General features: G+C 45.2%; 1 protein-coding gene across 4 annotated transcripts in view; it reads left to right on the forward strand.

Moving 5' to 3' along the window:
- The window catches only part of specc1 (sperm antigen with calponin homology and coiled-coil domains 1), a 169114-nt gene that overhangs the window by 72189 nt on the left and 72494 nt on the right, over positions 1 to 24431 (forward strand). For all 4 annotated transcript variants that reach the window (XM_024431744.2, XM_024431747.1, XM_024431745.2 and 1 more), the window contains one exon: positions 22211 to 23766. In XM_024431744.2, the coding sequence (XP_024287512.1) occupies positions 22211 to 23766 (1556 nt within the window). The remainder of the gene's footprint in view (positions 1 to 22210; positions 23767 to 24431) is intronic.

A 24431-nucleotide genomic window follows, 5' to 3' on the forward strand; every position in this document is an offset into this window, starting at 1 on the left:
GGAAAGTGAGCTTTCACGGTCCTGTGGGATCCTCGCCCATGCAGCATAGTCGGGATGTTTGGGGGTAGTGGTAGTGCAGGGAAAGCTGCTAAAATGTTGAGAAAGCAGAGAAGCGTTTGATAGTACCAGGGTGTTTTTATGTGATACCAATGCAGTAATAACAGTGGTCACTGGAACAACATGACTGTTTGTAGTCTTTGCTCACTCTTGAGCATCAGAAGTGTCAGTGAAGGAGAGCGATAGGATAGGATAGTCTACTACACACGGTGCTGGAGAGGCCCACAGGAAAAGATTCCTCAACCAAAACAACACTACATAACCAAGCTAATCAGACTGTGATAACACAGACTTTTGTTTCTCAGGAATTGCAGTGTGTCTACAGAGAAAGTACATTTTTCATTGTTCTGATAAATGTCTGTTCCTGATCTGACACTTTCACATTAGTAGAATTATCACATTTACTGTAGTATGATCTTCAGTCATGTCACGCCCTGACCTTAGAGACCCGTTTTATTTCTCTATTTGGTTAGGTCAGGGTGTGATGTGGGGAGGGCATTCTATGTTTTCTGTTTCTGTATGGTTCTCAATCAGGGACAGCTGTCTATCGTTGTCTCTGATTGGAAATCATACTTGGGCAGCCTGTTTTGCCACCTAAGTGGTGGGTAGTTGTCTGTGTTAGTGGCCTGTATAGCCCTAGTCAGCTTCACGTTCGTTTTTGGTGTTTCTTGTTTTGTTGGCGACATTCTTAATAAAGGATCATGTACGCTCACCACGCTGCTCCTTGGTCCGGTCATTTCCCTGACGACGTTCGTAACAGAACTACCCACCACCAAAGGACCAAGCAGCGTGGCCTGGAGGAGCAGGGATCCTGGGCCCGGGAGAAGAGGGAGTGGAGGACCTCATGGACATGGGAAGAGGTTATGGCAGGGGATAAGACCCTGCCATGGAAACAGGCGGGAAACAGCAAGGGAGGAACTGCGGCGATACCAGGAGTCACGGCAACGAGGCAAGCACGAGAGGCAGCTCCAAAAATGTTTGGGGGGAGGCACACGGGGAGTGTGGCAGAGTCAGGGTTCAGACCTGAGCCAACTCCTCATGCTTACCGTAGGTGGTACTGGTCAGGCACCGTGTTATGCGGTGGAGCGCACGGTGTCTCCAGTGCGTGTTCACAGCCCGGTGCGCTACATTCCAGCTCCCCGCATCGGCCGGGCTAGAGTGGGCATCCAGCCAGGACGGATGGTGCCGGCTCAGCGCATCTGGCCGCCAGTGCGTCTCTACCGCCCAGGATATCCTGCGCCGGCTCTGTGCACTGTGTCTCCGGTGCATCTGCACAGCCCAGTGCGTCTTGTGCCAGCGCCCCATTTGCTGGGTGAAAATAACCATCCAGCCAGGACGGGTTGTGCCGGCTCTATGCTCGAGACTACGCTCACCCATCCACGGCCCAGAGTATCCGGTGCCTACTCCAAGAACCAAGCCTCCAGTATGTCTCCCCAGCCTGGTGAGTGCTGTGCCTGCTCCCAGAACCAGGCCTACTGTATGTCTCCCCAGCCTGGTAAGCCCTGTGGTAGCTCCACGCACCAGGCTGCCCATACGTCTCCTCACTCCAGTGATGATCCATGGCACGAAACCTCCAGTGATGATCCATGGCCCGAAGCCTCCAGTGATGATCCATGGCCCAAAGCCTCCAGTGATGATCCATGGCCTGAAGCCATGACAAGTCATAATACGGTGTGTGTTTAAGCATGTGTGTGTGTTGGTGGGGTGGTATGCGAGCCGTGTACACGTGCCTGTGCCAGTTGTGGCAGGAAACAGAGTGAGTTTCTGCTGAGAGAGGGAGAGAAAGAGTGTAACGTAGAGTTCAGTTTATGCAAAGCGATTACCTGCAGATGGGTGGCAACGTGCTGGTGAGTTCTCAGGCGAGGACTATCTGTGCCTCTCCATCAGCAAATTTCACACGCCACACCTCCCTGACAGCTGGGCTGCTTTCATACATGCAAGGCAATCAAGCCATTGTCTCTCACATTCTTCATGTCACTGCAAGGGATCCATCTTATTATGACATTTAGCCAATTGTACTGTCTATACTGTCTGACTCACCCAGACTATTATAGGCCTGCCCTTTTCACACTATCGTGTCGAACCCAACCGTACAATGCTGGCTTGTAGTAACCATAGCAACTTTGGTAGATGTGTAATCAGTCCAGCGCAGCACAAAAGAGTCAGAGTGATCCACACTGAGATCCTAACACATCTCCCAGTGGTTTAATTCCCAGCATTTCTTCTTCAGAACGTTCAAGATAAGCCTCTCGTACATAGATAAGACGCACTCTCATGTTGACATCGATAACTGTCTGTGAGAAACAGGACGTTCCTCTTGACATCGATATCGCTCTGCTGCTGAAATCGTAGTGATATTGTCTAGATCCACTGCACCTGGCAAATACTCTTCAAGAGTTATCTGGGCAGAGTCAGACCATGACACAGACCATGACACGATGAGCGTTAGCAGAACACACCAAAGAATGTGCAAAGAAAGACGAGGAATCTGCAGCATCAGCTCTATTTTGTTGTATAGAGATTCTTATTGGAGACAGACCAACATTAGGATTCAGGAAAAAGACTAAGAAGAGGAGTCTCAGTGACTTGCTCTACCCAGAGTACAGTAGCTAGAACCAGGTTAAAATACTATTAAAAATCATTTAAATATTTGATATGTGTTTGATTGACCCTCTGGTTTAATGGACCAATAAAAAGGGAAAAGGGATACTTAGTCAGTTGCACAACTGAATGCAATCAACCGGAATGTTTCTTCCTCATTTAACTCAACCCCTCTGGATCAGAGATGTGCGGGGTTTGCTTTAATCGACATCATCGGCGACCGGGGAGCAGTTGTTGTTGATGGTTAACTGCCTTGATCAAGGGCAAAACGGCAGATTTCTCTACCTTGTTGGCTCGAGGATTCGAACTGGCGACCTTTCGGTTAATGGCCCAGCACTCTTAACCGCTAGGCTGCAAACCCCACCCATCTGGCACAAATAATTTAAAATATATATAAAACTATAAAACAGAAATAAAGATTGTAAAATAATATTTGAACCTAAGTCTGGAAGTAGCAATAATGAGGCTTTCCTGGTTCCCACCCAGTGGAGGACCATCCTCCTCAGTGAATTTCATAAAAAATGACAATTGTAAAACATTTAAAAAGTTAGCCTTTTTAGATAAAACTATACTAAATATATCACGTCACCAAATAATTGATTAAAACACACTATAGAAACTCACTATCTACAGTAGCCTCAACAGCACCCAGTAGGGTAGCAACATGGCGTAGCCTGAGGACAGCTAGCTTCCGTCCTTCTCTGGGTACATTGACTTCAATGCAAATCCTAGGAGGCTGATGGTTCTCACCCCCTTCCATAGACTTACACAGTAATTATGACAAATTCCAGAGGACGTCCTCCAGCCTATCAGAGCTCTTTCAGCATGAACTTACAAGTTGTCTACCCAATTAAGGATCAGATAATGATCTAGTACTGAAAGCATAAGCTACAGCTAGCACTGCAGTGTATAACATGTGGTGAGTAGTTGACTCAGAGAGAAAGACAATAGTTTAACAGTTTTTCATAAATTAATTTCTTCCAAAATGAAGGAGAAGCAAGAGAGAAATAGAGATTGTCATTTTTTTTCTCAGTTTCACTTACTTAGCTAGCTAATGCAGCTAGCTAGTTTAGCCTACTGAAACACCCTGCTCAAACAGAGGGATGCTATGTTAGCTAGCTGGCCAACACAACACTGGAACTCTTCCAAGTCAAGGTAAGCTTTTTGTATTACTAATTTCTTGCCACAGGGGCCCGCCGGTGTAACTGCTTACTGACTGTACATTGTAACGTTACTGCATGATTGTAGCGGGTTTACTAACGCATTAGTTCTATTAGCTATGTTACTTTACCTAATATGGTGACAACGGTGTAGGCTGTGTGTAGCGGTTTGGCTTGGAAATAATTTTTTGCCTGGTCACATACAGCTGATGTGTTGTGCATTGAAGTCCACAAGCGAAGGGAAGAGGTGAGAGGAGGAGAGCGCATAGATGCGACAAGGAATACAAAGTGGCTGCTATGAAAGTTAACTGTGTTTACGCGTGCTCAGGGGTGTATTCATTCCGCCAATTCTGTTGAAAAACGTTTCTTAAACGGAAGCAAATGGAATTAAACCGGGATAAACATACCTGAATTTGTGCAATAGAAACTCTTGTTTGCAACTGTTGGACAAATGATTACACCCTATATCAGCCATATGCAGGCTAGAGTGTATAAGGCAGTATTAAATGTCACTGTCTTTTCATGTGTCACCGTCTGTGACCTTAAATGTGTCTCTCGACCTGTGTGCACCTACATTGTAAACTTTAATTCATAGGCTTGGTTGTTGAAACCTTATGATGGGTATAGGGAAACATTTTGTATAATGTAGTATCCTAAACCTAATCGCTGTTACATTGAATGGGGTGAATGGAATATGAATAAGATTCATCCAATGTGCTGTAATAGAAATAAGGCCACGATCATGAAAAAAAAAAGCGTCCTCCCTCAGCTTAAACGGCACTGACCACCACTGTTTCCACCACAGCAGTTAGGTTTACTGTACTGTAAACAAAGGGTTGTTCTGTGTTTGCAAAGCAAGGTGTGTCCTGTTTAAATGTCCTGTTTGTGTGTGGTGAAACATGGGCCCATACCCAGTACACACTACACAGACATTAAAGCACTAGCTGCAGAATGGCTATCTGTGAATAATGTTTAGAAGCATGGTCAGAACTTAGACATCAGAGTTACCGACTGCACTGTCTTCATGTAGCCTACACTCATTGACCCTCAAAGACAGATTTAGTTGAATTTGCCATGTAAGCAGCATCCCAGTCTTTACAACAGTTTTTGTGTGTGAGGCATTTCAAACCAAACATCTCCTCAGAAGTTTGTGTATACAGTATCTCTCAATGTCTAGTTATGGATTTCCTTCAGCTAGACTGTGAAAGATAATCCAATCCTTTCCTGTTTGTTCTCTTCATGGCTGTCTGCTCTGTCATCTCCAGCCACAGACCATATTTGTTTGTAGTCTCCCGGGACTGTTTTCATGAGTAGCTGGCCAGCGCATGCAATATTTGGTCCTGGGTTGTGGGTTCCGAGATTAATTTGTTTGTGATGTCCTCCTCAGCTGAGCCTAGCAGCCGTCAGCAGACCAACCTGGTCACACCATCACTATCAGTTTTAGTTTTCACAGTAAGCACACGGAAATGTCTCCTACTTGATTAAGTTGTTTGTCTCGTGGTAAACATTTGATTTCAGACACAGCCTGTTTGTGGCATATGGCGATATCCTTACTATTACTAGAATATATAATTTGTTTGCCTTTTGGTTACTATGGAAAAGGGTGGGGAACGGAGGTGTATTTTTCTCAATAATACCTTCTAAATCCTGCATGTGGAAATCTCTCTCCCATTCTCAGATTAATCCTAAACCCACACGTATATATTAAATTTCATCGTCTACAGGGATTGTTCCAGGAAAAATAATCTCAAATACTTAATCTCTTCTCAATCATGTAGGATGTGTATTTGGATCATGAGAGAAATGTAAAAGTCATGGAGAAAAGTTTATATTAGAAAATAGAAATTAAGAAAGGCAGATGTGTTGGATGTTGTACTCAAATATACAGAATGATAAAAAATAATAATAATAATTCTAAACCAAGTTTTCAGAGCCTGCAAACATGTGTGAAATACCAAGATAAACATGACCAGTTTGAGCATCAAATTGAAAGGTTGAGATGTTTTGGTTTGTCGATTTATGTTGAACCCGAACTAACCCATGATGAGTTGTCCTCTGACGGTATCTTGGCCAATCAAGTGTTTAATGTCTAAATATGGTCATCTGATGTCAATCCCTTTGTTTTAGCAGATATACGTTTTAACTGTCGCTGTCCCCCTTTACCCTTTCTTTCAATCTCATGCGTTGTGCTCATGCACTGATGTCTGTATCAAATGTATGCCTTTTGTAGAGAATGTACCTCAAAGCAGAGTTCCTCAGTAAAGGGGATGCTGTGGCTATATTATTAGCATGCACATTAGTTCAGTTTATACCCTAAAAAGGAACATCCTTCCTTCAGAATTGAATAGAAATGTAATAAATGTGCCTACTGTGGCTTGCTAACTCCCCAAAGCAAAGCACATCATGCATTTTGTCTCAAAGTGCTATTTCCATGGCATTTCAACAGCTACAGTCCCTTCAGAAAGTATTCACACCTGTCATGTGTGCTCCCTCTCTGGCCTCTAGGTCACCTGGCTGCTTGTTATGGTGCACACCTGTCACCATGGCTACGCACATAGTGACACTCACCTGGACTTCATCACTGCCTTGATTATCTTCCCTATATATGTCACTCCCTTTGGTTTCTTCCCCAGTCGTCATTGTTTCTGTTTCATGTCTGTGCTTGTTCGTGTTTCTTGTTTTGTATTATGTTTTGTTTATTGATTAAATCACTCACTCCCTGACAGTAGTGGAGTGGGTAGTAAGTTTTAAGTTCCTCGGCGTACACATCACAGACAAACTGAATTGGTCCACCCACACAGACAGCGTTGTGAAGAAGGCGCAGCAGCGCCTCTTCAACCTCAGGAGGCTGAAGAAATTTGTCTTGTCACCAAAAGCACTCACAAACTTCTACAGATGCACAATCGAGAGCATCCTGTCAGGCTGTATCACCGCCTGGTACGGCAACTGCTCCGCCCACAACCGTAAGGCTCTCCAGAGGGTAGTGAGGTCTGCACAACGCATCACCGGGAGCAAACTACCTGCCCTCCAGGACACCTACACCACCCAATGTCACAGGAAGGCCATAAAGATCATCAAGGACAACAACCACCCGAGCCACTGCCTGTTCACCCCGCTATCATCCAGAAGGCGAGGTCAGTACAGGTGCATCAAAGCAGGGACCGAGAGACTGAAAAACAGCTTTTATCTCAAGGCCATCAGACTGTTAAACAGCCACCACTAACATTGAGTGGCTGCTGCCAACATACTGACTCAACTCCAGCCACTTTAATAATGGAAATTGATGTAAAAATGTATCGCTAGCCACTTTAAACAATGCCACTTAATATAATGTTTACATACCCGACATTACTCATCTCATACGTATATGTATATACTGTACTCATTTAAACTGCTGCATCTTGCTGCATCTACCGCATCATGCCATCTTTATGTAATACATGTATTACTAGCCACTTTAAACTATCCCACTATGTTTATATATCCTACATTACTCATCTCATATGTATATACTGTACTCTATACCATCTACTGCATCTTGCCTATGCCGTTCTGTATCATCACTCATTCATATATCTTTATGCACATATTCTTTATCCCTTTACACTTGTGTGTATAAGGTAGTAGTTGTGGAATTGTTCGGTTAGCTTACTCGTTGGTTATTACTGCATTGTCGGAACTAGAAGCACAAGCATTTCGCTACACTCGCATTAACATCTGCTAACCATGTGTATGTGACAAATAAAATTTGATTTGATTTGAACTTGCTTCCTGACTCTCAGTGCACATCGCTACAACACTTCTTTACTTTATCCACATTTTGTTGTGTTACAACCTGTATTTAAAATGGATTACATTTAGATTTTGTGTCAATGATCCACACATAATACCCCATAATGTAAATGTGGAATTTTGTTTGTAGAACATTTTAGAAATGAAAAAATAAATAAAAGCTGAAACGTCTTGAATATTCAACCCCTTTGTTATGGCAAGTCTAAATAAGTTCAGGAGTAAAAATGTACTTAACAAATTGCATAATAAGTTGCATGGGCTCATTCTGTGTTCAATAATAGTGGTTAATGTGATTTTTGAATGACTACCCCATCCCTGTACCCCACACATACAATTTTTTGTACAGTCCAATTGAGTAGTGCATTTCAAGCGCTGATTCAACCACATAGACCAGGGAGGTTTTTCAATGCCTCGCAAAGAAGGGCACCGATTGATAGATAAAAAAAGGAGATGCTGAATATCCATTTGAGCATGGTGAAGTTATTAAATTGGGCTTTGGATGGTATATAAATACACCCAGTCACTACAAAGATACAGGCATTTTTAAAGAATAATGGGCAAATATTGTACAATTCAAGTGTACAAAACTCTTAGAGACTTAACCCAAAAGACTCCCATCTGTAATTGCCGCCAAAGGTGCTTGTACAGGGTTGACTCAGGGGTGTGAATACTTGTGTAAATAAGATATTTCTGTATTTCATTTTAAATACATGTACAAACATTTCTAAAAACATGTTTCCACTTATGGAGTATTGTGTGGAGATGGGTGAGAAGAAGAAAAAAGTAATCCATTTTGAATTCAGGCTGTAACACAACACAAAGTGCAATAAGAAGGGGTATGAATACTTTCTGAAGGCACTGTATAGTGCAGACTTGCAGGTGTTGCTGTTCTAAAAAAAGAGAGTCCACTTCTCAGCAGTATTTGATGAATGATATGCCACTTGCTGACATTAGAGTCACTCACTACCCATAATGACTTGGACACAGGAATACATGAGTATGGGGTATTTTACTTCTGCTTACAGTAGAGGTTGTTGTGAATACTAGCCCTAGGCTCTACTCCTCTACTCCTTCCCTGCTGCCTTTCTGCTCTTGGTGTTTCAAATTGTTTTGGTTCCGGCACAGCAAGACCAGCAATTCCCCATCTCTGTGTAATCAGGTAGTGGTTTTTCAGTATATTTCCGAACCATCACAAGTCAAAATGTAACCCTCTGTAAGTGAGTCAGCTTTTTGATCCCATACATACAGTAACTCTAATTCTTTCACTCCACTGAGTGATTTGCAGTCTCTATTTAGCCCAGCCAAAGCCCATCCATTCTGCTCTCTCTCTCTCTCTCTCTCTCCCTCTTTATTTATTTATATGCAGGATTATTGGCCAGCCTCAGCAGGGAAAATATCACCTCAGCCAATGTGGTGACAGATTCCATCCACTCTCTGTCTCTCCACACCGACCCTACTACTTATCCTTCACAGCCAGGCATGCCAAACTCACTCTTTACCTCCATTCTTTCTCCAAGTTAGTTCACATTAATATTTTCAGATTGGTCAACAGGATTTTAAAGCAACCCTTAAACTCTTCAAAAAGCCTCTAATTCACTCTGGGTTCGCGCCCAGGCTCTGTCGCAACCGGCCGCGACCGAGAGGTCCGTGGGGCGATGCACAATTGGCCCAGCATCGTCCGGGTTAGGGAGGGCTTGGCCGGTAGGGATATCCTTGACGGGCCGGGCGCAGTGCATGCTAACCAAGGTTGCCAGGTGCACAGTGTTTCCTCCGACACATTGGTGCGGCTGGCTTCTGGGTTGGATGCGCGCTGTGTTAAGAAGCAGTGCGGCTTGGTTGAGTTGTGTATTGGAGGACTCATGACTTTCAACCTTCGTCTCTCCCAAGCCAGTACGGGAGTTGTAGCGATGAGACAAGATAGTAGCTACTAAAAACAATTGGATACCACGAAATTGGGGAGAAAAAGAGGTAACATTTTAAATATATATATATGAGTAAAGGGAAGGAATTAGAGGCTTTTTATATATATATATATATATATATATATATATATATATATATATATATATATATATATATATATATATATATATATATATATATATATATATATATAAAAGCCTCTAATTCCTTCCCTTTACTCAACTCGAACATGTTGTTGATACAGTGTGCCACGTTGATTGTGCATGACATACGGCATGGACTTTGTACTATAGCTTATATTGTATGTACTCCACATATTATGCGACTACTATAGGATGAATATCTATACTTCGAATGACCATCTATGCGGCCTCGATTTTACATTTGCGCCTTCTGTTCTCAGTCGTTTGGTTTTTAAGCAAATTCTTGGATCGAGATGTGCAATCATGCTGAAGCAGACTATTGGAGAGCATGTTATCTGAGCCCCCTGGATATAATTATGGCTTCAAATCTATTGTGGGGACTGGGGAGGTTATGGTACTATGGTAATAATCCCATAGACATGATGGCAGCATGTATGATCTGCAGGAATAAAGATGTAAAGATAGAACCACAAAGAACAAGGGAAGCGTTTGTTGGGTTTGAGAATCTGTGGATCTGCAGATACTGGACGTTTCCCAAGTGCAGATAATATATCCAGTCAAATCCCCAATGCAATAATTTCCTAAACTCAATAGTCTGGAGAGCCCATGCAAAGCCAGGCGGTGACCTTCTGGTCTAAACCCAGGACTTTTGTACACTACTTCTAAACCAGCCCTTAAACTGACACTCACAGAGTGATGTGTGTTACAGCTGCTGCTTATCCTCCATGGTCCTGGTAACTGTCTGTGAAACTAGACCATTTACCTGATTTACACCACTTCCGATCACCGGCAAATGCAATTACACCATCCTTCAAACGGCGCACAAATCAGATTCCTATTCATTGATGTGCCTCTTATGTGGTATACTGTATGTAGTAGACTATGGGAAATGGGGGTTTTATTGAAATCCTGCATTTGTTGAGTGCCTGCCTCTACTATATCCCCTTCTGCTATCTGCTATAGTAGGCCCATAAAATGTATCTGGTGACATTCTAGAACATTCTGGGCTTTAAATCAGATGTGATCTGCAGATCCGCTCTCTAGTCATACTATGCACTCTCCTCCTCCACATTATGATGTCATGTCCTGACTCTGACCCAAAGTCTTTGGGACCTGGGACCAAGAGATTATGTTTTGGCCAGAAAAAAGCCCAGTCAGTGTAAGTGCATTTAGGCTAGAGCTTTCATCAACTCATATGGAGGAACTATTGGGGAATATCTGTCCATTTAAGTCTTTGGGACCTGAGACACAGGCCAAGAGATTAAGTTTTGACCAGAGTGAATTTAGAGTTTCAGGAACCTTAGTGGAATATCTGTACTTACTATAGTATTGCAAGTAAAGTTGGCCTTTGATAAGTAGAAAAACAATGCTAGAGTCTGTGTTTCTTGGTTAACTCATAGTTGGCAGTATCTATTTCTGCTAGAAGAGTTAGGATGATGATTTTAATTGTTGTCTGATGATGGAACCAAAGGAACCGTTAGTCTTTAAAAGAACATAAATACTATTTGAATCAAGGTCTGGAGGATGATGTGTCCCTTGGACTGTGACAGCTAGCGTTAACGTTTGCCTCCCCTGTCCCTGACTGACTGACCATCCTGGCTGACCATTTCCTGTATCACAGTGACGCATATGGAAACCCCACTGTGAGTCTGTCTTCCGCACCAGCAAGAAGAGTGGAATGCCTGTGTGAGCCAAGGGCCTGAGAGATAAGCTCCAGTTTACCCAGTCACTCCCCATCCCGTCCTGTCTAGTCTGGTCACAGATCTGTTTGTGCCATCTTGCCAACTCCTGTGTTGAGTTGCCAAGACAGCACAAACATATCTGGGACCACCAGGCTATGTCCTGTCCAGTTGCTGCCTGGACAACAGGAAACCCCAGACAGAGAGAGAGATGGATATTATTTTTTATCTGACTGCTCTGTACCCCCCACGTCCACCTGACTGGAAAACATTAGACTGCACTTCCTGGAACTCCAGAGGGGGCGGGCTAGGGGTGGAAATGAGACGTGTGTGTGTGTGTGTGTGTGTGTGTGTGTGTGTGTGTGTGTGTGTGTGTGTGTGTGTGTGTGTGTGTGTGTGTGTGTGTGTGTGTGTGTGTGTGTGCGCGCGCACGTGTGTGGTGTGGAAATGAGACTGAGGGAGATTCTTTCCCTTTCAAAGGTCATTAATTCTTTCGTGATAGCAGTCAGCCACTGACTGACGGTACCACTGTGTCATTGCAGATGCCAACGGTCCTGACACTTGACTGGCCTGACTGGCCCCGGCCACTTATCTGTCATCGTCACTCCCTCTCCTGTCCCCCCGTGTAAATTAAATTAAAGACGGCTGGGCTGGGGGCTGCCTTTCCTTCCCCTCACAATGCAGCCTGTTACCTCCTGGCTGCTGGCTTGGCTTGGCTGGCTAGTAACGCTGGTGTCCAGAAGCCACTGAGCCACACGTCCCCTGCCGATCTGTGATTTCAAACCTCATCGTCATTAAAAAGATAGATATGGACCAGAGTGCATTATTGTGATGAGGTACTCCTACTGTGTGTTATTAATTAATTCAACAATTAGTTAATGTAAACAAAGCAATAATTTCCGATTATTTAAGGAAGCCATTTCAACAGGACTCGAGATCAGAAGTGGGGTTACTAACAATGGTTCTCTCTGTGTGGACATGTGTTTTCTGGCATGTCAGCAGTATTCTGTGTAGAAACATGAATGTTTTAAGTTAAAAGTTGGAGTTTGGGTTAATGACTTTGGTCAAGCCTGTTGATCTTGGCTTCCACTGCTGGCTTCATTTGGCCGCCTGCAATCTAAATCCTGTTACTGTGGCTTCTCCTCCAAAACCCCCTATCCTGCAATGATTAGTCCATGATTCACTATTGTGAATATTACTTTCTTACCAAATGAGCACAAAAAAGAAAACTCTTGTCACAAAATGTTGTGTAGCCTTTCTCTTGTTCCTCAACATGACCGAAAGCCCATTCTACTTGGCAGCAATATTTATCTTTCTTTCCAAAGCTAATGTTTCACATTATTTACACTTTGCTATCAATGAGAGCCAGTCTCCAGAGGTTGTTGGAGGATTTACACATGGCCAAAAGTATGTGGACATTGCTCGTCGAACGTCTCATTCCAAAATCATGAGCATTAATATGGAGTTGGTCCTGCTTTGCTGTTATAACAGCCTCCACTCTTCTGGGAAGGCATTCCACTAGATGTTGGAACATTTCTTCAGAGACTTGCTAACATTCAGCCACAAGAGCATTAGTGAGGTTGGGCACTGATGTTGGGCGATTAGGTCTGTTTAGAATGTCAATGTATGCTGTAGTGTTAAGATTTCCCTTCACTGGAACTAAGGTTCCTAGCCCGAACCATGAAAAACAACCCCAGACCATTATTCATTCTCCACCAAACTTTACAGATGGCACTATGCATTGGGGAAGGTAGTGTTCTCCTGGAATCCTCCAAACCTCCAGATTCATCTGTCAGACTGCCAGATGGTGAAGCGTGATTCATCACTCCAGAGAACAGGTTTCCACTGCTCCAGAGTCCAATAGCGGCGAGCTTTACACCACTCCAGCCGACGCTTGGCATTGCACATGGTGATCTTAGGCTTGTGTATGGCAGCTCGGCCATGGAAACCCATTTCATGAATTTCCAGACAAACAGTTATTCTGCTGACGTTGCTTCCAGAGGCAATTTGGAACTCATTAGTAATTGTTGCAACTGAGGACAGACAATTTTTACGCACAGCACTCTGTGGTCCTGTTCTGTGAGCTTGTGTGACCTACCAATTTGTGGCTGAGCCAATTTGCACCTTGACGTTTCCACTTCACAATAACAGCACTTACAGTTGCCCGATGCAGCTTTAGTAGGCCATACATTTCACTAACTAACTTATTGGAAAGGTGGCATCCTCTGACTGTGCCACGTTGAAATTTTGCTGCCAATGTTTGTCTATGGAGATAACATGAATGTGTGCTCGATTTTATATACCTGTCAGCAACGGGTGTGGCTGAAATAGCCGAATCCACTCATTTGAAGGGGTGTCCACATACTTTTGTATATATGTGACCGACCACCTCAAGTCGGTCTTATGTAGCAACATTTGAAATTGTATTGTTTACATTGGATAAAAGTAGAGACTCAGAGCTAGAAAATGGTATATCATACACTGCAGTTGAGGAACAATGGGAAAGTTGATAAACTTGTAAACCCACTTCTTAGAAAATGGCCATTGAATATTTGGGTCACCTACTGGAGAGCTCTTCTTTGTCTACACCCCTTCAGTATCCTTCACACCCTCTTAAGCCTTAAACCCCACCCATCTCTTTAAGGATTCACATGTGAGGCCATGTGGTAAACACACACTATATCGAATAAAATCTATGTTTATTTGTCACATGCAGAGGATACAGAAGATGTAAACGGTACAGTGATAGTACTTGCATAGTAGCAATATCAAAAACAGAAAATGTCAAGATAAAAAATATTTTATATTTTTAGATGACGCTTACCTGACACACTTGTCTAAATTGATGAGTCATGTGAAGGAAATATATATATATATAATATATATAACCATATAACCACCCCTCACCCACATCTAGCTAAGTGGAAGAGTCACTATTGTCTAGACATGTGCCCATGTTCATGAAATACAATAGATGGCCTTAATCACGCCCATATACACCTGCTAATTTGATGGGTCATGTAATAAACTAACCAAAGTAGAAACTTTTGTTTAGACATGTAGCTAGCTAGCTAAACGATGAACCGGCATAACCCCAACTCATACTACTACCAATACAGACATTGTCATAGCTGTAGTATGAATCTGCAGGTGGTTAAACCTAACAAACTAGGTTCAATGTTAGCTAGTTAACATTAGGCTATAACTATCAATGCAAATGGTTTTCTGATTCAAATAATATTGTAACACAGTTCATACACATGACGTTAACTAGCGATCCAGCAAGCTAATGTTTGCTAGCTAACAAACAGTACACTTTAACTTGCGATGAAAATTACTTTCTGACAAAATTAGAAACTTATCAGACTGGAGCCATTTAACTCCATTTTGTTTGTAGCTACATCTTGTTTGGCCAGCTTTGTGTCAAGTCACTCCGGTTCATACTGACCGTGGTGTGTGCAGAAAGTAGCCCATCACTTTTTCCTTCTGATCTGTCGATAGCACCAGCTAAATTTAGGGCATCAATGTTGGGGAAAGTAGCAAAACATTTGTTGTTCTCGATGGCTAACGTTATATCATATAATGCTAGGTACAGTAGGGCGGCAGGGTAGCCTAGTGGTTAGAGTGTTGGACTAGTATCCGCAAGGTTGCAAGTTCAAACCCCCAAGCTGACAAGGTACAAATCTGTCGTTCTGCCCCTGAACAGGCAGTTAACCCACTGTTCCTAGGCTGTCATTGAAAATAAGAATTTGTTCTTAACTGACTTGCCTATTTAAATAAAGGTAAAAAATAAAATAAAAAAGGGCTGTCAACACATACTGAACAGCTCACGTTATAGACAGAAGCCTGCTACGTGGCAGACCAATCCAAACTCATCTCCCGGCATGTCCAGCCCATGCATTATCTCAGCCAATCATGGCCAGTGGGAAGGTTCTTGTTTATTTCCATGGCTAAACCAACAGGGCTTGTAATTTAACAATTTTATGGATGAAATACTAGTTTGTTATTAAGGCATATGAAGTTCACATGTTTCACAACTTATTTAGATTTTTTTTTAAATAATGTTTACGTTCAAATGCTGCTCCTGTGAAGTAGTGACATGTGATATACGCCTAGTTTCTTGAAACGAGTCATTCGCTATCTCTCTCCATAGATTTTTTGGATCTCTCTGTTACTCTCAGCCTTTCTCTCTCATCTCTCTTTTTCTTCCCCACTTTCTCTCTCTCTCTCACCATTTCAGTAACCCATAAAAATAAGGAGTTGTCATTGTCTGTCAAAGGCTTGGCAAGTCAGGCCCAGATAACTTTGGAGTCAGGAAGCGTTTGTCCCAACTGAGGATTTTAAATAGTTGGCTATTAATTCACAGCTTGTCTTCTTTGTGCTTTCCTTTAACTTCTTTTAAATTGTGAAACATATGGTGGATCATGAATACCCTGAAAGTAGGCTTAGCTAAGGGGTTTAGAAGTTATGGATGGTTTTATATGTTGTGTTGGAAGAGAAAAGTCAAATCGGTCTATCTTCTGCACTGTATCAAACATGTCGATCTCAGCATAGATAAATTGAGGCACTGAGGCTTTTCTTCAATGTTCTCCTTCCTATCACCCCCCTTTTATAGCCCAGCTAGCATCTGATAACTGGCACCTCTCCTGGATAAAGCATGCCTCTGCTCTCCTCTGAGATTGGCGGACTGTTTGATGAGGATAAGATGAGATGATTCCCATTGAGCAGCTGCTCTGTCTTGGCCTTGAGGCTGCATGGCCAACTGTGCCACTAACTATCACTGCCCATACCTGGCTCTATGTGAGACCGAACCCTCCTTTTGGACAGGGAAGGGTTGGCTACAGTAACGCTGAGAGAGAGAAAGAGTGAGAGAGCGAGAGAGAGAAAGAGAGTAAGAGAGAGAGAGAGGGTTCCATTGTTAGGCCTCTATATGAGATGTGGAATGAGAAATAAACTCGTATTTGTTTTCTTTCAAATACTTTGAGCGTTCAATTAAGCCTGTCTGCCAGATGGACGGGGTTTGCACATTTGGAACTATTCCATTGGCTCTAATGTGCCAGGCAAGCTCCATCAAGCACTATTTCAAATACTATTTGAACCCAGGTCTGGGGCCTCATTTGTAAACGTTGCGTATGCACAAAATATGTGTTAGCCAGTTTTCACGCAAAATTTGCCATTTATAAAAACTGAATTTGACATGAGAATGTGCTTATCCTCCCACACACTGTAGACCATGGGTACGCACAGTTTCTAGTGGTTGAAGTCTTGCATCGCAAGAAGGCAAGAGAAGCCTAGTAGTAGCCTTGTGCAAATGGGGAATATATGATGACATTCTTATTTATAACAAAAAACAGGTAGTTAAATATAATAACGAGATTTAATCATTTGCCGTTAGTAAGAAGAGATCAAAAATCTCTAAATCTTTATTTTATCTTTGCATTCTAAAATAATTTGAAATTAATTATATAGTATATTAAAACTCCTCCCCTTTTCTGACTGTGATGGTTTCATAGGCAACTCTTGAAATAGCCTATAGGCCTACAACAAGTTTGGATAGGCTACCATTCATCCCTTCTCTCATTTATTGGACCTACTTCACATTAGTAAATAGATCCAGCTATTTGAAGTATTTTGCTCATTGCGATCCAATCTGAAGCACAGTTAAACGATCGAACAAACGTTTCACCTTTTCCATTGACATTTGTAGGCTTTACATTTGTTTTTTTATAATCACGGTTTCCGATTTCAGTTTCAATCATTTTTTCAAATGTTAAATGCACTATGCATTATGTGGGTTGAATTCTGTAACAACACAGAATAAAACAATTAATAAAAGTCCCATGATGGTAGTGTTACGGTTTTCTTGTGTCGAAGGAGAGGAGGACCAAAATGCAGCGCGGTAGTTGTCCATGGTTTTTTAATTAGAAAACTGAACATGAACACATAACCAAAACAACAAAGTGAAAACCCGAAAACAGTCCCGTGTGGCACAAACACTAACACAGCAAACAATCACCCACAAAACCCAACACCAAACAGGCTACCTAAATATGGTTCCCAATCAGAGACAATGACTAACACCTGCCTCTGATTGAGAACCATATCAGGCCAAACACAGAAACAGACAAACTAGACACACAACTTAGAATGCCCACTCAGATCACACCCTGACCAACCAAAACATAGAAACATACAAAGCAAACTATGGTCAGGGTGTGACAGTACCCCCCCAAAGGTGCGGACTCCGGCCGCAAAACCTGAACCTATTGGGGAGGGTCTGGGTGAGAATCTGTCCGCGGTGGCGGCTCTGGTGCTGGACGTGGCCCCCACTTCACCATAGTCTTAGTCCGCTTCATTGTCCGCCTCCGTGGCCTCCTACCCACAGCGACCCTTCTACACGACCCCACTGGACTGAGGGGCAGCTCGGGACAGAGGGGCAGCTCGGGACAGAGGGGCAGCTCGGGACAGAAGGGCAGCTCGGGACAGAGGGGCAGGTCGGTACAGAGGGGCGGGGGCTCTGGCGCCTCTGGGCTGATGGGCTCTGGCGCCTCTGGGCTGAGGGGCGGAAGTTCTTGCAGCGCCGGACTAAGGGGCTCTGGCGCCTCTGGCTGCTCCATGCTGACTGGCGGCTCTGGCTGCTCCATGCTGACTGGCGGCTCTGGCTGCTCCATGCAGACTGACGGCTCTGGCTGCTCCATGCAGACTGGCGGCTCTGGCTGCTCCATGCAGACTGGCGGCTCTGGCTGCTCCATGCAGACTGGCGGCGCTGGCTGCTCCATGCAGACTGGCAGCTCCTTGCACACTGGCAGCTCCTTGCAGACTGGCAGCTCTGGCAGCTCCTTGCAGACTGGCAGCTCCTTGCAGACTGGCAGCTCTGGCAGCGCTGGACAGGCGGGAGACTCCGGCAGCGCTGAACAGGCGGGAGACTCCGGCAGCGCTGTAGAGGAGGAAGGCTCCAGCAGCGCTAGACAGGCAAAGCGCACTGTAGGCCTGGTGCGTGGTGCTGGCACTGGTGGCACTGGGCCGAGGACACGCACAGGAAGCCTGGTGCAGCCTGGTGCGGGGAGCTGCCACCGGAGGGCTGGTGCGTGGAGGTGGTACTGGATAGACCGGACCGTGCAGGCGCACTGGAGCTCTTGAGCACCGAGCCTGCCCAACCTTACCTGGTTGAATGCTCCCGGTCGCCCTGCCAGTGCGGCGAGGTGGAATAGCCCGCACTGGGCTATGCAGGCGGACCGGGGACACCATGCGCAAGGCTGGTGCCATGTAAGCCGGCCCAAGGAGACGCACTGGAGACCAGATGCGTAGAGCCGGCTTCATGGCACTTGGCTCAATGCCCACTCTAGCCCGGCCGATACGCGGAGCTGGCATGTACCGCACCGGGCTATGCACCCGCACTGGGGACATCGTGCGCTCCAAAGCATAACACGGTGCCTGCCCAGTCTCTCTAGCCCCCCGGTAAGCACAGGAAGTTGGCGCAGGTCTCCTACCTGGCTTCGCCACACTCCCTGTGTGCCACCCCCCAATACATTTTTGGGGCTGACTCTCGGGCTTCCATCCGCGTCGCGGTGCTCGTCTCTCCAACTCCATTCTCCTATAACCCTCTTCACACTGCTCCAGCGAATCCCAGGCGGGCTCCGGCACTCTCCCTGGGTCGACCGCCCACCTGTCTATTTCCTTTTTCTAACCCAATACCAAACAGGCTACCTAAATATGGTTCCCAATCAGAGACAATGACTAACACCTGCCTCTGATTGAGAACCATATCAGGCCAAACACAGAAACAGACAAACTAGACACACAACATAGAATGCCCACTCAGATCACACCCTGACCAACCAAAACATAGAAACATACAAAGCAAACTATGGTCAGGGTGTGACAGGTAGTGACTGCCCATTACGGCTCACTTGTTAACCATCATTTATTCACTTTACTTTTATAAAATATTTCAGTTATTGTGTAGTATATATTACATTTGTTTTATTTGATGACTTCATTATTTCATTCCAAGTAATCATCTCATCTCCATAGAGCTGCTGCGTCTGCTGTCTGACAAAATCCCTATTTTGTAGTTCTTCAAAGTAAATAAGGCATACTTTTTTCTACATGTATTTTCATGTAGAGATACCTCACGAAGCAACAGTTATTCTCTATTTCACCTCACTATCCATACAAGTAATGACCAGGCGTATCTCTCATTTAATTGGGCCTATTAGATAGGCTATTATAATTTGAAGTTTTTGCTCTAACCTTTGCATTCGACAGGGACCGTGGTTTATGACATACAATAGGATTTAACAGCTGAACAGGCAGTTGATCTTTTGCATTGAAGTGTGTAGGCTACCACTGTAAGAAGGCCTTCTGCAGTAAAAAAAAAAATGTATGCAATGTTTCAGAATATGCTGTCAGTGCAGCATATTTAGGTTTGGTAAAAAGTAAATGTAACACATTATTGAATTCCAACAATCTGTTTACAGGTCCACCAAAAATGTGCTATTGTTTTCATCTTTCAGAAATGGTCAGAATGGCTGTGTTCCAGCCAGCCTTCCTTTCTCTGTATTGTATTTTAATGTACTGTAAATGTTTACGTACGTATTAGTTGGCTTGTTTTGCACACAGATTTATGTCATGGCTATGTGCACAGGGACAAGCTGTAGTGAAGTCATGGTAAACGGGAGGTGAGTCCTCCCAACGAGGAAAGTGAGTTTATACAGTCCATATGGGTTTTATTCAGTTGGACTGGGAAGTAGAAGGAGAGCGTTACTGTATGTGGGGGCTGTGAATGGGAGATGTCCCGGAGTCCCACTTCAACTCCAAACATTAGTCATCTTAATGGAAACGGACTGAGCTTAAACACATCTGTCTCTCTCTCATTCACTCTCCTTTTATTCATCTATCCCTCGATTTCACTTTCCTTCTGTTACTCTTCCTCTATATGTTATATAATAAGAATAAGAGCAATTGTGTGTGTGTGTGTGTGTGTGTGTGTGTGTGTGTGTGTGTGTGTGTGTGTGTGTGTGTGTGTGTGTGTGTGTGTGTGTGTGTGGTGTGGTGTGGTGTGTGTGTGTGTGTGTCAGTCTGTCAGTTTCTGTTAATACACATACCGTACATGCATCCCCAAACATCTTAATATGCCAATCTGTAATGTATTATGATGTAGTCGTTTTTTAACCTAACACAACTGATTTCATCACAGTCTTTATTCATAAACAAGTAGCTGTTAAAATGTTAAAATCTTCCATGTGATAATACATAATTTAGGTGTGTATGGCCTCATTCTGTCTGTAGTGGATGCATCCACTGTAAAATGCACAGAGAAGTAAGTGATTATAGATTTGTAATGGCAGCCTGGGATCTTGGCAAAGCAAAGGCTAGTCCACTGGGAAATACACTAGAGTTCACTTGACCTGACTGATGGAGAACCAATGCAAAGTTGATTAATGGGCATTTAAATGGCTGGCTTTTGCTTGCTCTCACTCAAGCGGAGTAGTTAGGTCCTTATTTTTTGACTGAAGGCAAACCGCAATGTCTGTCTGCAGTCACTCTGTGTGCCAGCCAATCTGCCATGTTATTTTTTATAGCTTTGATATTTAATGTTTTACTGGAACTATTTGTCGTTTTATTGTGTTTTTTTTTTATTATGAAAAGAAAGTGTCCAGCTTCCTTGCTATATATATATATATATGTGTGTGTGTGTGTCATTTTTATTTTTGCAAGCTTAGCAATTTATGATTGTGTTATTGTAAAAAGAAAGGACACCGAGTTCCGAGCTCCTTGCTTTATATAGAAGCATAGTTGAGTGCTGATAAAGTAAGTTAGGTCTCTGACTCCTTTCTCTGTGGTCCCGGCCTCAGCAACACTCTCCTTTTCATCCACAGAACCCCACTTTAAGAATGCTAAACCACGCTGTGCCCCTGAGATTGTCTGAGGCTTGGCAGGCTTGGCAGGCACAGCCAGCCCGTACAAAGGGGTGATAGTCCCTGCAAAGTGCCCATCAATGGAGAAGTGCTTTAAGAGCCCAGAGGGGTGTAGGATTTCCATTCCAAATGAGCCCAGACTATTTGTTTGTGAGTGTGTGTTTGTTTGTAGGTGTGGATGTGAGCCAACGTGCCAGTGTATCTTGAATGTTTTGTGTGTGTGCGAGTGTGGATGTGTGTGTTGTTTATGGGGTTATACAGAATCCTGGTCTATCTCTTCTTGCCCAGGCAGTGCAGTAGTCTGTGCCCTCTGGAGTTGATGGCAGTCAGTCTAGTGTGTCATCAACACAGCGCTCTTTTTGTGTCTGTCCACTGACTGGGCTGCTTTGTGCTGGAACGTTCCATGTGTCCCGGACCATTCCTGGTCATCCCTGGTAACAAGAACCCCCTGTGTCTGTGTTGCTGTTTGCTGATAATTTTAAAACAAACAATAAAAGCCTTTCAGATGGCGCCCTGCTCACGCGGGCGATGAATCAGTAAAAGCTCTTCGTATTTGAGAGAGAGAGAGGTCTGGAAAGCCATCCGGGGCCTGTGGACCCACTGGAATGCTATTAGGTGGAGGAAGCCTTCAATGGCCACAGTAACACAGACACAGTGCCAACCAGCCAGCCATTCAGCCATCAAAACAAATAAATGGAACTATGAATATTGTTGAATGATTGACCCCTGTTGATGACAATTGCAACACCTGATGATGACAATTGCAACAACATATTATCACTGCATCACAATAGAGCTTCAGTCTGAGTGGGAAATTGTTTCTATTGAATAGTAAGGACATTACAGGCATTAGTCCAAAGCATTACCACTTTACTAGTGGCCTTTGAAAAAGAAAGCAGCAGACTCTGAATGTGTGTTTTGATCATCTTTTTCAGGCGTCCAATCAGGATCCAAGAAGTCTGGTATCCCTGCCCCCAGGGAGATTCCTCCCACCATGACCCGGGACCGTGTGTCGCTGAGGGACCAGCTGCGGACCTCCACGACCAAGAAGATGGTCCCCAGCGCCAGCACCTCCAGCCTGGCCACCCTGGCAGCCAAGCACCAGCGTGGCTCCACCACCACAAAGCCCAGGGTGGACGCCGAGGGCTCGGAGAGAGGCTTCCTGGAGTGCCAGGTGAGGGAGCTTCTGGCCGAGGCCAAGGCCAAGGAGTTTGAGATCAGCAAGCTGAGGATAGAGCTGCAGCGCTGCCGGGGGAAAGCCTCGTTGTCTTCATCCCCCTCGCCTCACAACACCCCCTCCACCCCACCTGAGGGTGCCCCCGATCAAGGCCAAGGTCTATCCCAGCAGGCCACTGATGCCCAGGCCCTGGTGGGGGAGCTGAGGGAGAAGAACGGGAAGTTCCAGAGGGAGCTGGCGGCTCTGAGGGAGGAGAACCAGGCCCTGAAGGAGAAGCTTCTCTCCCTGGAAACTTCGCCTGCCTCTCCTCTGTCCAACAACACTACCACCACCACCAGCCCCTCCAAGCCCTCCGTCAACGGCCTCCCCTCAGAAAACAACACTTGTCCCCCAGCCAAGTCACTCACACCCAGCCCGCTCAAAACCTCAGTCTCCTCCGGCAGTGACATCACCAAGGGCTCGCCCTCTCCGGACTCCTCAGAGTTTGAGAAGATCCCGTCGCAGTCTGACTCAGTGAGCAGCAGTGGTGTAGGGGTGGGGAAGGGTCCGGGTCGCGACCCCTCAGTGGAGAGCCTGACGGAGCAGATCCAGAAGATGGAGGAAAGTCAGCACAGCACGGCAGAGGAGCTCCAGGCAACACTACAGGAGCTGGCCGACCAACAGCAGGTGGTTCAGGAGCTGACGGCTGAGAATGAGCGCCTGGCCGAGAGGAAGGGCCTCCTACAGACGTCGCTGCAGCAGCAGAGGGAGAGGGTAGAGTTGCTGGCCCAGAAGAATGAGGCCCTGGCCGGGCAGCTGCAGGAGGTGGCCCGGGTCCAGAGCGGGGACGAGTCCCGGGCAGCTGAGCTGGAGCAGCGCTACACTGACCTGGTGGAGAGCTCTCACTCAGAGAGGGAGAAGCTGGTGGACATCCAGCAGCAGCTGATGGGGAGCCTGAGGACCCTGGAAGAGGAGCACCAGGAAACCCAGGGGCAGGTGAGGTCCCTCAGGCAGGAGAGGGATGACCTCCAGGGCCGGCTGGAGAAGGAGGTGGAGGCCGGGGGTGAGATGACGCGGGAGGCTGAGGAACATAGGGCTGCAACGGATGCCCTGAGGGTGGAGAACGGACGGCTCAAAGCCCAGGTGGACCTAGAGAGACAGAAGGTTGGGGAGCTGAAGGCCATGCAGAGTGCTGGGGACAGCACAGAGCTGCAGAGGCTGCTGAAGGCGGCCCATTCTGAGAGAGACAGACTGGAGGGGGAGGTAACAGAGCTACGGCAGGAGCTGCTACAGGCCCAGACTGACACTGAACACGCACAGGGACTGCTGTCCAAGGTGGGTGGGACACCAAGCCATATAGAATAGAATAGAGTAGAAACTTTATTACTTACCAAGGTGGGTGGAATACCAATTTGTATCTCATCCTCGAGCAGTCGGGGTGAGAAATGGGTGCGAGGCGGGGTTCTGTGGGGTTATTTAAGATACTCTTTAGGTAGGGTTTCAGATATTTTCGGAAGATGGGCAGGGACTTTCTTGCCCTAGCTTTAGGGGGAAGCTGGTTCCACCAATGGGGTGCCAGGACAGAGCGTTGACTGGGCTGAGCGGGAGCTGCCCTCCCGTAGGGGTGGGAGTGCCAAGAGACCAGAGGATGCAGAACGAAGTGCTCGGGATGGGGAGTAGGGTTTGAGCATAGCCTGAAGGTAAGGAGGGGCAGTTCCTCTTGCTGATCCGTAGGCAAGCACCATGGTCTTGTAGTGGATACAAGCTTCCTACACAATACCTCATCTGCCATGATGGTTTGAATTAGGATAAATATTGTATTGCTAATGAAGACAGGCTTTGTGGCTTTAGTTCAGCACTTTCCCTCACCACTCTCCAACGTATGAACTCATGTTCTATGAAATTGTTTTCATCTGCTTATAGGATCAGAGAGCTTGAGTGAGCAGTGGTTTTCCCCCACAACACCACACGTCAGCAGCCTGGGCTGTGTGGGTTTAGGG

This window comes from Oncorhynchus tshawytscha, linkage group LG09 (genome assembly GCF_018296145.1).
Source record: "Oncorhynchus tshawytscha isolate Ot180627B linkage group LG09, Otsh_v2.0, whole genome shotgun sequence".
In the NCBI taxonomy this organism is placed as follows: domain Eukaryota; kingdom Metazoa; phylum Chordata; class Actinopteri; order Salmoniformes; family Salmonidae; genus Oncorhynchus; species Oncorhynchus tshawytscha.